General features: G+C 35.5%; 2 protein-coding genes across 2 annotated transcripts; one reads left to right on the top strand and one right to left on the bottom strand.

Annotated features, from left to right (window-relative positions):
- Nucleotides 1–117: 117 nt before the first annotated feature.
- On the bottom strand, nt 118–7112 carry LOC140968488 (beta-adaptin-like protein C). Its single transcript, XM_073429466.1, has 15 exons — nt 6849–7112; nt 6340–6537; nt 5539–5652; nt 5161–5411; nt 4474–4609; nt 4125–4304; nt 3935–4027; nt 3630–3841; nt 3466–3529; nt 3198–3377; nt 2465–2557; nt 1589–1971; nt 1298–1487; nt 1021–1224; nt 118–599 (listed from the first exon to the last, which is right to left on the bottom strand). The coding sequence occupies exons 1-15, from the start codon at nt 6933–6935 to the stop codon at nt 300–302; spliced, it is 2685 nt and encodes an 894-aa protein (XP_073285567.1). The 5' UTR covers nt 6936–7112; the 3' UTR covers nt 118–299.
- A 1102-nt stretch (nt 7113–8214) lies between these two features.
- Nucleotides 8215–16028, top strand: LOC140968519 (general transcription and DNA repair factor IIH helicase/translocase subunit XPB1-like). The gene is made up of 20 exons (XM_073429516.1): nt 8215–8307; nt 8459–8499; nt 8619–8694; nt 8803–8965; nt 9634–9856; nt 9946–10002; nt 10147–10290; nt 10818–10898; nt 11026–11113; nt 11696–12033; nt 12101–12176; nt 12275–12468; nt 12958–13121; nt 13209–13281; nt 13980–14093; nt 14812–14892; nt 14991–15050; nt 15224–15307; nt 15406–15548; nt 15680–16028. The coding sequence occupies exons 1-20, from the start codon at nt 8298–8300 to the stop codon at nt 15774–15776; spliced, it is 2307 nt and encodes a 768-aa protein (XP_073285617.1). The 5' UTR covers nt 8215–8297; the 3' UTR covers nt 15777–16028.
- The last annotated feature ends 831 nt before the right edge of the window (nt 16029–16859 follow it).

The following is a 16859-nucleotide window of genomic DNA, read 5'->3' as shown; positions in this document are numbered from 1 at the left end:
TAGTTCGATCACCACTCCGGCCATGAAAACATTGCCACAAATTTATTAGGACTAACAAAATAATTTCTACAAGAAATTTACGATCTAACCCTTTTTAAATCAACATATTCAAGCATCAGACACAAATCATAGCTAGATAAAAAGGTCGTCGATAAATAAGAAATTACGCTAAGTAATAATAAGCAACAAAGCATTTCAATTATGGTGTTCAAAAAATGTGTTGCCATAACACAACCCACATGAAAAACCAGAACACAGTGGATAGCGGAACTGGGATCAAGAGAAAGGATACTACCATATCAATTTTGGAAGAGAGCTTCTATGGCTTCGAAGAAAAGAGGTGCCATTTCAGGGCTTGGTGTTTTTACCGCACATTTAAGGCCAGGGATACCGATGGCTGCCGTAAGTTCGACTAAGAAAGGGATCCCTCGAGGAATCTTGGCGGATAGATACAAAACTTCTTGATTTGTGTGCTTGCGCTTTGCAATAAAGAACATGTTGGATGCAGCCAACCGCTCTATGGTTGATTCAAAACTATTCACCACAATTGCTGGAAAGTCCTTGGAGATCTCGTTAGAATCAGGTAATGATTTCCACGTCTGCAATGCACAGAGGTGCAAAATCAATTTCCAGAAACATATAGCTAAATAGCTCATGACGTGTATAAATTGAATCTCTGCATTGGTTGGTTTTCTAGTAGATTACAAATCAAACATACATTCAACCACAATCCACAATTTCCCTAACTTGCATACATCTATCCGTTATATTTGACAGCTAACATTTTCGTCAAAAGCTACCACAGTGACACCTTCAGTGCAACTTCAGGAGAAGTGAGGCAAACACTGGTTTTGATTGTTCACCTGTGAGGTTATCAACATACAGATAATATCTGATGGTAATTTCGTCGTGAATGATACTAAACGTTTGCAGCACATATAATATGTTCAGGTGTCTCAAAAGCAGAAGAAAGCACATGAGGATTCAATAAACGAATTAGCAATGAGAAAAATTTTGTACCTCAAGAAATGCTGATCGCTCCATTTTCCCATCCTCAGCAAAAAATACAAGCAACGGAATGCTGTCATTAAAATACCATACAGGTTGCTGATTATTTTTTACAGCAACCTGCAGAAGTGTACTTGGTGGACCAGGAGAAACGTTCTGGAACAAAACCATAGGTAGAAGAGTGCTTGCAGATGTCCCAGGTAGCAATTGAGGAACCTGATTGAAAAAAAATATTAGCTGGAAACAAAGAGTAAAAGCCAACATCCTAGAAATTGCCAATAATAAATACCTGAAGCGGTCCAGCTGCAGCCAGACCGAAAGTGTTCTTGTTGAACTGAATCATAAACCCATCAAGTGGAATCTGTGTATTGTTCTCAAATAACATGCTGTAAAATATTTGGCCGTCTTTTCGGATCAGCTGAGCACGGATTTGTAGACCTTGACCAGTAGGTGCAGGTAATACAACTGGTAAAGGAGGTCTGCAACTCAAAAGGTTTCAGTTGATGAATGTTCCGGTTAAACATGTTTAAACAAGAAAATAAAATACATAATAACCACAACTGAATTACAACCAACATACCCAGAAATGGTTGTAGGCTGATCCTCTGATGCACTGTTATTCTCTAAGCCAATCAGATCAAGTAAATCAGGTATGGCTGTAGGAGCAGCTGGTTGCCTTCCAGCTGCATTCTGAGCATTACCTGTGGCAGCCGGCGATGATGCACCTGCATCAGCTGCTTGAGTAGATGATTCAGAATACCCTCCTTCACTTCCATCAGGATAATCCTCTTCCTCAGTTTTTTGGACGGTCTTAACACGTGTTACAAATGCATCAGGGGGCTTATGGTAGACAGAGGACAATGTAGCAATGTTGGCAAGAAGCTCATCCAGGAGAGAAGGGTCGAGTTGATTTGAATCATCACTTATCACAGGCTTTTCAGCTAAGACAACATCCTTTGCTGCCTGAAATTTCAAAAAAATGTTATTGTAAACAATAAAGAGACACATGCATACAAAAAAAAGTTCCCTAGAAGCTAAGACACAAATAATGGAAAGACTTAGGCTCTATTAACTAGAAACGCTGACAAACCAAGCACTACAAGCCAGCAAGCACAACCAGAGTTGTAAGCTTGAAAACCAACCAACTGGCCAATTTTTCCACATACCCAACACTGTAAACTCAAGTCTTACACAACCAAAAACACCTAGACCTGAGCTGACACTAGCAATGCTAAATTAAATAAATACACCAAATCAACCCCAATTCATCCGAACACCAGAAAAGAATTTGTTTTTCTTTTATTTCTTCAAATTTTCCAGGTGTAACATGCGGTGACAATCAGATACAAATTCTTACCAAAAATTTAGTACATTAACACCCAAAATAAGCGAGAAAAAAGGAATATCATGAAGCAATAAAGCAGAATCTAACAGTTTTAACAAAACGCGTGCATACCTCAGGATCGGTTGAGAGGAGTCGCCAGTATATGTATGCACGATCTCTCAGATCTGGGTTGTCGGTTTCGACAGTGGCATTATTCAAAACAACCTACTCATAAGATTATAATGAAAGCCAAATTCTAAACATGCATTTAAGAAAGATAAAAAGATCGCGAAAAGCCTTGGTTCAAAACACAGGTTAAATGAACATCAGAAATTTTGAATTATCCCCAATTGTTACATGGAAACCTAAATTAAGGAAATACTTTTAACTTATCGTAAACACATCCTTTTTAACAAGTGATAACAAAAACTACACACAAACACACATGTAAAAGGCACAAGAGGAGTACACCCGGGTGCAAGATGCAGCAGCAGCAAGCCTGGAGCTAGATGCAGAGAGGTGGCACATAACTCCAACCTTGCACCTTCAGGTGTAGTTTCTAAGGCTTACACCGAGGATGATAAAACAAAATGTATGGGCCTCTTTTCTCCTATCAAAGGAAACAACCTCTTCCAAGACAAAACATGCTGAAGCGGAGAGCTCGGCCAGATTTAGCTATACCTTCATCAAGGGCCTAAAATTTTACTTGCGATATTGAAATTCTAATAGTTTTTATTAAACATGAAACCTTGCGAACTGTCGCATACAGCCTTGGAAACGATGTTCAAATGAATTACAAATGATTGGGGTCAATCAAGAACATAGAGAAGTTAAAGATCATGAATGAAATAGCTAAAACGGAAACCTGGATCATCTGTTGTGGGCCTTCGGTTGGCTTCTTGAGGAAAAGTTTGACCGTCGCTGTCAAAAGCTGTAACTGAACTTGCGGAGGTTCCTCGGGAAATGTTTCCAAAAAGCTCTCCAAGAGCTCATCAGCATTATCAATTCTTTCAGCATATTCACCGATGATCCAAATCATTGATGCCTGTAAAGAAATATGGTGGAAAATAAGCTCAAAATGGCCAGAAAGAAATATTTTGAAGAGCCCAAAGGATCTCGTCCCCTCAAAGTACCTTTGCTTCTGGCTCATCCAAGGTGTCCAAGTTCTCACATAGTGTAGCAATGATGGACTCATAACTGAGACAGATAATGAATTAATTTACGTTTCGAAAGTCAAAACTTATTAGAACAAGTCCCACACTAATTACCAGACTCAAAGATAAAAACACTGACATACGTGTTAGGGTATCTCCTAAAGATATCCTTAATCACTATGATAGCTTCTTGAACAACATAGTTTACTTTGATCTTGATCAATTCAAGCAACACGCTGATACACCGTTCAGCTGCTCTCTCTAACTTGATCGCACATCGTCCAATGGCACGAACAGCTTTTCTGACAAAATCTACATCTACTTCTGTAGCATACTCTTTGAACTCCAATAAAACCTGCAAGCATAGGTGTAGAGAGGATATCATGGAACAAAATCAATTCAAACACAAGGTAAAATATGCAATCTACTGCAACAAAAGTCAACTCACTTGGTCTATATTTCTATCTGATGCAAGCTTTATCATGATTTCCAACTTTTCCATCTTCACGTAAATTGGATCATTGTACTTGCAAAAGAACACCTAAATGGCAAAGGCAGCACAATCATTTGTAAATTCACCTACATGTTTGAGTCTCTTATCCCAATGCAATGGTGTATAAGACATCATGTAGAATTACCTTGATCTCATGGGCAAGAATTGTGGGTCTCTTTTGCACAATAAGGTTTATGTTTCGCAAAGCAACATATTGAATCTCGGGCTCAGCAGACAGCAATGTCACAAGAGGAGGGGCCATCTTCTTGCAAAGATTCCGGACTACATCAGTGCTAGTAATTAGTTCCATCTGTAAAAGGATCATCTGCGATATTGTTCCACAAGATTACATTATAAGTAATGAGCTTTGATTGTGGAGACGGTGACAAATAGCAAAAGTAAACAACTAAAACAAACAAAGGAAAAAAACGCTGATAAACAACTAATCACAGTTAAACTCATCCAAAAAATTCTAGAGGCAAATTGACTATAACCTTGACAGCAGAAAGAACAACTGCACAGTTTGCATGTTGTAATCGCGGCGTAACCCTCTCCACTATATTTTCGGCTTCACGAGCATCAGCTGCCTTATACTTGGAAAGAGCATCCAAAATGAAAACTTGACCCCACCTGAAGGTGGTATATTATGGTTAAAACACTATAGAGCATGGAAAATAAGGCTGCACCTTTTGACAAATCAAACAGAGCAGCATATAAATGTTCCACCAAATATCATTACATTTATCTTAACTCACTACTACTAAATATTACCCAGTTTCTACCACAAATCAGGAAAAAGAAAAGAAAAACTTGACATGGAAAATTAAACTACATTCTTGTTGGAAAGAACTGAAAATAAAACCAATCAGCCAAGATATTGATATGATTTTAGGAATATTCAAGCTGTACAAATCTATAGCTTTTATGAAACTTAATTAACTGTAATTAGCCTAATACTATTCCATGGCAACGATAAAGAGAAAGCCATAACTTCATAACTCCCAATAACAAAAGAAAATATTAGAAAATTAGCATATCTACACTAGATGTGATTGAATGCCAATTTAGAACACGCGTATAATAAAAATAAATATGGGTCAATTAAGTGCAAAACAGGTGGGCAATTTAACACATGAATTTGAATTTTCATCGGGTGAACCAGTCATGCTGTTCCTACTCACTCGGTGCATTCATTCAGAGCAGTAAGAAGCTTTGAGAGCGTGTTACTAGTGATTTCAAAGATGGGTTTGCTACTGTTCTCTTGAATTTCAGCAAGTGCAGCAACAGCATTTGCGACAACCATGGGATTGTTATCCGAAATTAAATCCTTCAGAGCATCTAGGAAACCTCTATCCTCTACCAACTCTGCATTTATGTCGTAAAGTTTAGCAACACATATAGCTGCTGTCTTGCGGACATATGGGTCATCATCCTGATATGAAGAAAGCAGACAAAATGCATCGCTTAGTCATTACTCACCAAATTTCACTCATGTCCTGGCCATAGTAAAATGAATTCAAATGGAGAGTATACTGCATAAGAAATATCGGTAAAGATACCTTGAGGCACCGCTGCAAAGGATCACATAAATACTCTGTAATTTTATCAACCCGAATGCATCCCATTGTCCTCACAGCCAAAGCACGGATCAAGGGATTTGGGTCTTGGGAATCCTGAGAAACATGATGGCGTGAAACTTTACCCCTCGCCATAGACATTTACAAATTGTTGAAGAAACCGACTTTGGTAGTCATTCATTAGATAAACATTGTTACAACATTTGACAAAATTCCTTGCAAAGGATAGTTAAGATATCATTTACCCCAAACATGGCTGAACAGCCACCAGCTTGTCATTATTTCTTCAATGCAACAGAGCACATATTTTAAGGTGCCTACTGCCTACTAAAGTTTTATTTCATACACCACCTTAGCTAGACAATCACTCCCATTTATTCACTAGAGTCCCACCCTCTTCAATAATTGCAAACGAAAACTAACTGTAATGTGTGGAGTGTGATCATCAGATGATCAAAGATCGTTAACATAAAAAAGAATCGGGGGGTGAAAGCACTTTCATTGTCCGCTGTTTAGAGTTCGACTTAGTTTTCACATGAAAGATAAGGACTCTCCCTCGTCCTTTCTATATTTATCTTTGGACATCCAAGGGAGAAATTCTTCCCTATCAATTAAAAGGTACAGAATCCATTTATTACAAGCAACAATTAATTGAATTTGTACATCGCAGATTGCCAAATACATATCTCGACCAGCAAAGCAACAATGGGGACTCATATGTTGACCCTGAGGATACAGACTATGAAAATCCCAGAGCTCATGCAAAAAAACACAGCTGCTTACCTTAACAAACGTATTCACTGCTAATATAGCGAGATCAGGTTGGCTCTTTGCATAGTTGATGAGATACAGATATACAAGCTTTTTAAGCTCCAAATTTTCAGTTTGCATACAATTCACAACATCCGTAAAGAGGGATGATACGTCCTTCCCCACTGTCATTGCAGCAATAACCTTCTTAACTGCATCTTTCCTCTTGTCCTGAATCCACAAAATGCACGTGTAAAATGGCACACGATCAAATTAAAGAATATCCACCCAGCCCAATAGATTTCTCATGTCGAGAAATAAAAGACCACAATTTTACTCACACCATGGCATGAATAGAAGATAAAACCCCATAAATCAGACACAATAACGATAACTCCAAACGGCATTTCTCGTCAATTAGACCCAAAAAATGTTAGATCCGACTCTAATTCACACTAAATCCACAAAGATCCCCGCAGATTTATCAACTCTCAAATTGAACACGCCCTACAAACATAAAGAGCTACGGGAGAAACAGGTACCTTGTACTGAGAATTGAGTTCTTCTTTGAGCTCGGGGATTTCACCCTTTTTGGTGGTGGAAAAATACTTCGAATCGTGCCCGCTCATCGCTCTTCAATATGCAGAGCTCTGCTTTCGCCGTGTGCAAACCAGGAGAAGCTAGAAGAAGGAAGAGGGGGGGATCGGTCGCGAATCAGTAAATCAAATTTTCCCCACAAAAAAAGTGTAAAATCAAGACAATTGGAGATGAAGCAGGCAGGAGAATAGAAATAATTGTCGATTTTGATGGAAATTTTACCTCAGGGAGTGTATTGGTTATATTGACTTGGTATTCAATCTTGCACTTTAGTATGTTCACTAATAAAAGTTCAAAGTTGTATTACATCTAACTTTTTTTGTGGAGTTTGAAATTTGATTTTTAAATAATTTATAAAAATTTAGATATATTCAAAATATTAATAAATTTTAATTATTTTATGAAATTTTATTCATCACAATAATTAAAATTTAAGATCCGTATATAAAATATCAAAAATTATATTTGCTTCAAACTAAAGATTTAGATTATATATATACTTACATATATAATTAATATGCGTATGATTGATTGATATATTAACGTACTTTTAAAAATTTATGAACATACATATATAAAAATAATTATATAAAATTAAATATATTAAAATTTTATAAAATTATATTAATATCAATTATTTAACATACTTATTTTATATTTCAAATACAAATAAATGTTTAATTTATTTTGTTGTTATACATATTTTCAAAAACAAAATTATATTTTTTTTTCAAAAAATACTCACTTAAAAATAAATGAAATTATTTAAAGCTTTTTTTCATTTTTTTTACGCACGATCAAACTTTCTATGAAATTATTTAAAGTTTAAAATTTATTAATATTAGTTATTGTTATGTATTAAAAAATATTAATTAATTAATTAAATATATTGAATTGACTCGAATAATTGAAATATCGTCTTTCGTAAATCAAATCATAATTAAAAAATATTTAGATCGATAAATAAAAATATTTTAAATAAATAAAAATTATTTATATTCAATTGTTAGTTAAAAAAAATTTAAAAATTAAACTAATAAATTACAATTTTATATAGGTTTTTATGAAAAAGTTTATAAATATTTATAAAAATATAGATTCTATGAAAGTTTTTAAAATTTTATAAGATTATATAAAAGTCACCATAAAAATCGATCATTTAAAAAAATTAAACAAATTAGAGCAATGATTCAATGAATACACTTTCCATAATTTAATTTTGTTTCCTTATTTATTTTCGTAAATACAGCACTATTAAGGGGTTATTTTGCTAATAGCTCTCAGGCGGTTCGCTTCGTCTCTCCTATTTATATACCACGGCATTAACGTTCGTTGTTTTGCCACAGCACAATACATTCACGAAGATCCCAAATCAAAATCTGAAATTTTGCCAAATGGGAAATGGTAATTCTTTTACAAGAACTGATTATTGGAATTATATTTGAATTAATTCATTTTTTCACGAGCACGCGGGCAGTAATTGTAGACTGATTACTGAACGGAAATTTTTAAAGTTTCGATACTCAATTTGATTTGAATATCGTTTGAATTCCAGGCGATAAAGGCCGACCAATCAAAAAAATCAAGTTCTCCAAGGTTCAAAGGATTTTTGCGTTTCAATTCTTTTTGTTAGTTTAGTTCCCTGACCTTTTTTTAACTGAAATGTCGTGGGATTTATTTATTTTTATGTCGTTTATTTATTATTTATTTTGAAGGAGGAGCATAAAATTATAGGTGCTGATGAAGATAATTATCATATCCATGATGACATGGACGAAGATCTTCGAGATGGTATCGGCGATAATTTAAAGATTGGGGCATAAATTTCCCCCAACTTTTATGGTGGTGTTGCGTTTGTGAGGAGTTCAGTTGATCAATTTGTTTAATTTGTTCTTTCAGGAGAAGGGAAAAAGAGAGATTTTTCAAGATTGGAACTTAAACCTGATCATGAAAATAGGCCATTGTGGGCTTGTGCCGATGGTCGCATTTTCTTGGAGACTTTCTCTACGCTGTATAAACAGGCCTATGATTTTCTTATTGCCATCGCTGAACCAGTTTGCAGGTAAATTGGGACACTTTAGTTCCAAGTGTGCGCCAAGGAAGTTATGATTGTTGATTGATTGCTACTATACTTGTTTGTGTTCTAATATATGTTGCCAGTTTGTTTTTGTCCGCAACTAAGATATGATGGCACATACCTTTGACTGAGATCGAACTTTACTGGTATATTTATCAGTTCCAGTTCGATCGTTGAGAACTAAGATATTTTAACTTTCTCTTGTATGCCTGATCTCATGGAAATATGTTATGTGCAACATACTTTTAACATCCTACGACTATCATCCATTTGTTAACTTGCAGTGTGTTTATTAGCCTGAAATGCAACATGGCTCAAGTCCATTGTAAAATTGTGTGCCTAACAACATTTTTATCCATTTCTAATTTTCTATATTGGTTATATATGTCTGGGTTTGATCCACATGACCCGGCAAAATATGCTATTTGTAGTAGTAGTAGTAGTAGTAGTATGGCCTGAGAAAATTTATAATTGGGCAATGAACTCAACCACTGCTGTCATTGGTCCTATATACAATCTCCATAGAGTGAGCCAATATCTTTTCATTATGTACTTATTTTTGAGTTATTACACTTGTGTGCATGTGCTTGGGCTTTCCTTTCGGTGGTTTAAAATGTTCTTGCAGTTGTTTTGATTATTTTTTTACTCAACAGGCCAGAATCAATGCATGAGTACAACTTGACTCCACATTCCCTGTATGCCGCGGTGTCAGTTGGACTTGAAACAGAGACTATTATTTCTGTTCTAAATAAATTATCAAAGACCAAGCTTCCAAAAGACATGATTGATTTTATACATAATTCCACTGCTAATTATGGCAAAGTGAAGCTCGTGCTCAAGAAGAATAAATATTTAGTTGAGTCACCATTTCCAGAGGCAAGACGTTCTACTCTACCTATCCTTTAGTTAAAATGAAGCTTATGATTTCGATGTTATATTTTTTTACTGCTATCGAAAATTTTCAGGTATTAAAAAAATTGTTGATGGATGAGGTTATAGGACGAGCAAGGATTTCCTTTGAGGTATGTGCTTGTGGTATTTGTCTTTGTATGGTTAATCCCGCCCTTGATAGCTTTTCCATCTTGGTCAATTTTGTATGTATGCCCCTATAGCTTTTCTGTTGTCTTTGGTCCATAATTTACACACTTCGAATGCTGTTACTTTAGGGAGTTGAAGGAAATGATGGGTTTACAAAAGGAAAATCTACTGGTGAAATAGAAGGTGGGCACAATGAGTTGCTAAATGAAGTCGAGTTGGCAGCTGCAGCTGAAGAAAAAGAAACTCATTCATTTGAAATTGATCCTGCTCAGGTTGGTCTTTGCATCTCTTTAAGATGAACTGTAATTGGGAAGTCAAACCACAGACCTTAAGTCTCCTGTTTTTAATTTTGATAAATGTTCTTTTTAGTTGGGATGCTTCAACAATTCAATTTGCTTTTATTCCTCATAAAATATTTAAAGTAAAATGCCATTTGGAGTTTATCCTTACTAAATATTTCGATTTTGAACTATTTACTTTGATAAACATTTGTATGATCTACTATTTTACATAGTCCAATATTATAATTTTTCAAGTTGTATACATTGTTTTCATGGACATACACAACATATGCTGCATGTTTTGAACCAACTACTTTGCAGGATTTGTTTCAATGAGCTGACCACAGCTTAGATCTCTTTCAAATTTGAGATGATAACACTATCCAATTTCATTTTTTTTAGCTTTACTTACCAAGCCTGGTGGGAATTTGAATGTTGAATTATATTTTGATGCCATTTCAGCTAAACATCAATCATTTTCCAATGGATTGCATGGAATTAACTAGTTTTCTGTACAGGTTGAAAATGTAAAGCAACGGTGTTTGCCAAATGCTCTAAATTATCCCATGTTGGAGGAGTATGACTTTAGAAATGACACTGTGAGTGGCCCTTATTTCCTTCCAAGAATTAGAAAGTTATGTGCATCGAAGATCATGATTTCATTAGTTTTAGTTGTCACCATTAGGTATGCTTGGTGATTCCACTGATTGTCATGGATATTTGCAGGTCAATCCCGATCTGGAGGTTGAATTGAAGCCCCACGCACAACCACGGCCTTATCAAGAAAAAAGTCTTAGTAAAATGTTTGGAAATGGTAAGTGGAATCCCACAAAGCCTTTCTCATGCTTTATTGTGGTACAGTATCAAGAAAATAGCATAGTGAAATGTTTGGAAATGGTAAGTATAATTGCAACCTATGTTCATATTCATTGTGATTATTTTATTTGTACTATTTGTCTGCCACATTACATACCGTGATCTTTCAATTATTTGTATCTCGCATTTCATTTTGGACGTATGATCCTTGTAATTAAAATGTACGTAATTAACGCCTTGGGCCTTGAAGGTACACCAAGGATGGTGTTTAAAGGATAAGGCTTGCAGCTTCATCAAAGGGCTGCGCCTTAATTTGTGCCGAGGTGCAAAGGCTGCACTTGCTGAGCCTTGAGCTGAGCTTAGTCGCAAGTCTTGTGGCTTTAACTTTTACAAGATGGCAATATCTTTTATGAACATTTTGATTATGTAAATGTAAATTTACATACATATGAAAAGAATCATATAAGTAATTAGATGTTATGGAAGTGTGAACTTTCGTTACTCTGTTTTACTGGCTAAGAAAATCTACATTTTACAGACAAATTTATGAGTTGGTACTTCACTATTTTTCTTATTTCAGGTAGAGCGCGCTCCGGTATCATTGTGCTTCCGTGTGGTGCAGGAAAGTCTTTAGTTGGTGTTTCTGCTGCTAGCAGGATAAGAAAGAGTTGTCTTTGTTTGGCTACAAATGCGGTGTCTGTTGATCAGTGGGCTTTCCAGTTTAAATTGTGGTCGACTATTACAGAGGAACAAATATGTCGTTTCACATCTGACAGCAAAGAGAGATTCCGTGGCAATGCTGGGGTGGTGGTGACAACATATAATATGATTGCATTTAATGGCAAACGATCTGAAGAAGCTGAGAAGATCCTAGAAGAAATAAGAAACCGGGAATGGGGATTGCTTCTCATGGATGAGGTTTGTTAATGATATAAGTTGTTTACATTCTTTGATGTTGCATACATTTATTTTCTTTAAATTGTAGGTGCATGTAGTCCCCGCTCACATGTTTCGGAAGGTCATCAGCATCACAAAATCTCACTGCAAATTGGGTCTTACTGGTATGTTCACGCCACATTTATATAAACAAATCTATAGTCACCCATGTATACTTGTTGCCAGTGAATGATGACTCAAATTGTTGTCATTATATATGCAGCAACGCTTGTGAGAGAAGATGAGAGGATTACCGATTTGAACTTCCTTATTGGTCCAAAATTATATGAGGCTAATTGGTTGGATTTAGTGAAAGGAGGGTTCATTGCAAATGTTCAGTGTGCAGAAGTCTGGTGTCCAATGACGAAGGAGTTTTTTGCTGAGTATCTAAAGAAAGAAAATTCGAAGAAGAAACAGGCAAGTTGGAATCGGAATATTGTCTTTTTTAATGTCTTAAATTTGCTCGAGGAGTATTCAACTGTGATTTTCTAGAATCCAATACTGTTGAATTAATCTCCGGTGGTATACTGCATGTCAAAGACAAGCTAATTTACCATAACTAAATGAGCAACAGAGCCTGTCATTGATCAAAATCACCTTCGGTGCCCCTTTTAATGAGACATTGGTCTTTTCCTGTCCCTGTGTCATGCTTGATGAGTGACTTTCAACTCTGACAATTTTAGAGGCTTTTTTTTTTTAAAATTTGTGCTTGGTACTTTTTCCCTGCTATTAGTTAATCCCATGTTTCTCTAATTAATGGAATATTTTTCCAATCACTTAGGATTGAGAATGATTGATTTTTGCTTGAGAATCCGTAAAGGTTATTTTAAACAAACCTTTTTAGAGGCAAATTGAAATTTTATATTTGTTGTGTTTATCCAACACGTTTTTCATTGCATCTTTCAGGCTCTTTATGTGATGAACCCTAATAAATTCAGAGCTTGTGAGTTCCTTATCCGTTTCCATGAGCAGCAGCGGGGTGATAAGATAATAGTTTTTGCAGATAATCTTTTTGCTCTGCAAGAATATGCAATAAAGCTTCAAAAACCTATGATTTTTGGTGCAACTAGGTTTGCCTTTATCATTTATCTATGAGTTTTGACATGCTTATGCTGTTTTAATATTATGTCATAATAATTGGGTGGTGTGATTCGCAGCCACGCTGAAAGAACTAAAATTCTTGAAGCATTTAAAACCAGTCGGGACGTGAACACCGTTTTCCTCTCGAAGGTATGTGCATTACTGCCCGAGTATTGACATCCTCTTGGTAGAGCTACGTGAAGAGACTATCTTTTTCCCAGTGTTCTTGAATTAGTCTATGCACAACTATGTAGCATGTTGTGGTGCATCACCATGTGCTTTCCTATACTCATACAAGCTGTTTAGAAGCGAGTTATGTTTAGAAGCAAGTCAATTAGAACATGATTAGCCTTTTTCTGATGTTTTGTTATTTTATTTTGTGTTATGCATTTGAAATATGTATCGTCGCTAATGAGGAATCTGCCTTGTATACAAATCTTCACCTGAACTTTCTTGACTATTCATATGATGCATAAGTCCCACAAAGCCATTTTTATTGTCAAACTCTATTGCTAAGTGAATAACTGATGTGATGTTAAAATGCGTGGATTACGTTCACAGGCAAACAGCTTTACTTCAGGCATGACTGATGATGTATGTTCATCATTTTGTTTCATAAAATTGCTAATTTAATTACTGATGCAATATATGTGCATTATGTTCACAAGAGAATATCTTTACTTCAGGCATGACTCGTGATGTCTATTCATCATTTGTTTTATAAAATTGTTTATGTTCATTTCAATGCCCTTGTTTTTGTATCTGGATTTTTCTGTTCCTTTGTCCTGTGAAAGCCTGTGGTATTTTTGGATGATGGGATAATTTAACTGCTGTCTCTTTGATTTCAGGTGGGTGATAATTCCATAGATATTCCCGAGGCAAACGTGATCATTCAGATTTCATCACATGCTGGTTCAAGGCGTCAAGAGGCTCAGCGACTTGGACGTATTCTCAGGGCAAAGGTACGCTTTTCCCAGTACGCATGCTCACTATAAAGCACTGATTAGGCATAAAACTTTTAGACCATATTTTTAAAGCTATATAAATTTGAAAAATGGTTTCTCGTTTTTCATGTACCAAGTACAGCCTGGACCCAATATTCACATTGAGCTTTACTTTTTACTTTTTTGACTGATATTAACTGATTAGTTATGGCGGCATATTTACTTTCTGGATGTTTAAGTGGTTATCAGCGCCTGTAATTCTATGAGGCTGTCAGCTTTCGAGGAAATTTTTGGATAGGATTAAATATGTTGCTGGGTTGCATTTCATGCACAACTATATCAATACTTTAAAGAAGTTATGGATTTTCTTCTCCAAGAAAATTTGTCGTATAAAAAGTTGCGGCTTTTAGATTTTGGAGGTCAGATTAATATTTTTGACACAAGATCCCCAAGAATCCTTTCCCTTTCTATGTTGCATGGAGAACCTTAAGATATATATTGTTTAAAGTGATTTGACCTTGACAAGCTGTGAAATAGATTTAGGAAAATTTAAACCACTCTTCGAGTCAGTATATTTGGGATCTTTCAATATTTTATTCATTGTTGTTTTTGCTGGTCACCTGGATGTAAGAAATTTGTTATTCTGTGTGAGCTTGTTCTTATTCACATCTACCTCTGCTTGTGTTTTTCCCTTGGCCTGAGTTTCTCTTCGTGTCTGAATTTATTGATTTAATAGGGTAAACCTCAAGACAGGGTGGCGGGAGGCAAGGAAGAGTACAATGCATTTTTCTATTCACTTGTATCTACAGACACCCAAGTATGATAGTCTTCTCCTTCCCATTTACAAGTGATTTGCTTGCTTTTTTTTGCCCAGCAATTGACCACAAATCGCATTATTGATTTATTTTAACGCAGGAGATGTACTACTCAACCAAAAGACAGCAGTTTTTGGTTGATCAGGGTTATAGTTTTAAGGTGCATGACAGTTTCAAAACTTGATGTACTTTAGCTTTCTTCCATGATAACGATTCTGACTATATTATCCCTTCAAGTCCACATACTTGCTTCTTGAGATATGTTTCATTTACGAATAAATGTTTGAATTGCATTCTGGTCATGCTTTTGAATGTTCTAACTGGCTTTTCCAGGTTATCACGAGCTTACCACCCTCAGACTCGGGACCCGAGTTGAATTACCATCATCTTGATGATCAGTTAGCACTTCTTGGCAAGGTCTTCTTTATTGGTGTCCTTGTTTTGTGGCTTGAAATATTATCCCTTCTCAAGTACTATTCAAGAATACTGACGACTCGTTATATTTCACAAAATAGGTGCTGAGTGCTGGGGATGATGCAGTTGGTTTAGAGCAACTAGAAGAAGATGCAGATGGCATTGCTCTTGAAAAAGCTCGTCGCTCAGTTGGGTCCATGAGTGCCATGTCTGGAGCTAGTGGAATGGTTTACATGGAATTTAGGTAAGTATTCATCACCTGCTATGTATCCTTCTAATAAAAATCATTTTTCTTTTCAAAAAATGATACTTCTTTTGTGGCTCTTCCTGCACACTGTATTCAATTGCCCCGTTTATTTGTTGTTTGCGTTGCAGTACCGGGCAGAAAAAGCTACATGGGCAGGCAAAGAGCAAGCCTAAGGATCCGGCTAAGAGGCACCACTTATTCAAGAAACGTTTTACTGGTACATAGGTTCTGCATGAATAACTAATTCCATGGGAAAGCACGGCATATAAATTTTTGGGACCGGCTAAGGAAACATTTATCTAGTTTTGTATTGTTGGAAACATTTTGGCATGAGATACAAGTATAATTGCGATACATTATCATCCCATATACCATGGTGGATGCGAATGGAAAAATTTGAGCAACTTGTTGGTCTCGGATGGTGAATTCATACATTCAATTTGTGAGTAAAGGATGTATAGCTGTATGTTTGCAGTAGCTTTTCAATTGCAGTGGGCTTGTCATTTTGTAGAATGTGATCATTTCAGTGATGAATTGATTGTTCAAGGCTTTGCTTGATTTTAAACTCTTTCAGAACAAAATTGAATCAGTTATTCTCTAGGAAAATATTATATCACTCAATAAGTTCTTTAGAGATTTATTAATTTTTTTAATTGAAATGGTAAGAAAAATATAAAATATAAAGAAAATTTTGGTAGATATAGTTGGATGATTATATGATATTTTAAAAATTATAAAAACGTTTCATCATCATGTCAAAGTTAGTAAGTAAAATGTTTTTAACTTTAATAAATATTATTTTCGACTAATTTCGATTTTATTTGTACGTGTTCCTTTCAAATTTCAATGGATCCTCAATTGTAATTAGTTCAAATGAGTTTTCTCCTATTCTTGATAGTTCTATTCTTGAAAAGTTGGTGAAATTTTCCTGTAATTAACTCTCGATAGATGTCCAATTCACTGAGCTGTATTTGGATTTTACCGATGATGTCGATTTTAACGAAACAAGATTTTCACTTGAGAAAGAAATGGTTTTATTTATTTATTACTGGTGAGATTTAAACCCAATTACATCTCTTTGTGGCACGAGCTAGGGGAATTTAAACAGCCGTCGNATGCAATTGACTGCTTTTGCCACATTCCCTATTCCATAATTGTGATTGATCAAGGGCTACACATTAGACGTCTACGCGATGAATTGGAATAATTATTATATCTATACATACTATAAATAATGGAATAGGCCCTTACTATTCCTTACAAGTGTGCTAAGGGTTTATCTGAATATATTTTAAAAAAAACATATAT

The sequence above is a fragment of the Primulina huaijiensis genome, unplaced genomic scaffold, assembly GCF_012295235.1.
Source record: "Primulina huaijiensis isolate GDHJ02 unplaced genomic scaffold, ASM1229523v2 scaffold37281, whole genome shotgun sequence".
Lineage (NCBI taxonomy): Eukaryota > Viridiplantae > Streptophyta > Magnoliopsida > Lamiales > Gesneriaceae > Primulina > Primulina huaijiensis.
This window is presented reverse-complemented; position numbering and strand designations above follow the sequence as displayed.

Coding starts and splice junctions, on each gene's coding strand:
- LOC140968488 (XM_073429466.1), bottom strand. CDS start 6,935: ATGAGCGGGCACGATTCGAAGTATTTTTCCACCACCAAAAAGGGTGAA. Junction 3,530..3,629: donor TTTAGGAGATACCCTAACAC/GTATGTCAGTGT, acceptor TATCTGTCTCAG/TTATGAGTCCATCATTGCTA. Junction 1,225..1,297: donor CTGCAGCTGGACCGCTTCAG/GTATTTATTATT, acceptor TTTTTCAATCAG/GTTCCTCAATTGCTACCTGG.
- LOC140968519 (XM_073429516.1), top strand. Junction 10,003..10,146: donor GAGCAAGGATTTCCTTTGAG/GTATGTGCTTGT, acceptor CTGTTACTTTAG/GGAGTTGAAGGAAATGATGG. Junction 12,034..12,100: donor GATTGCTTCTCATGGATGAG/GTTTGTTAATGA, acceptor TTTAAATTGTAG/GTGCATGTAGTCCCCGCTCA.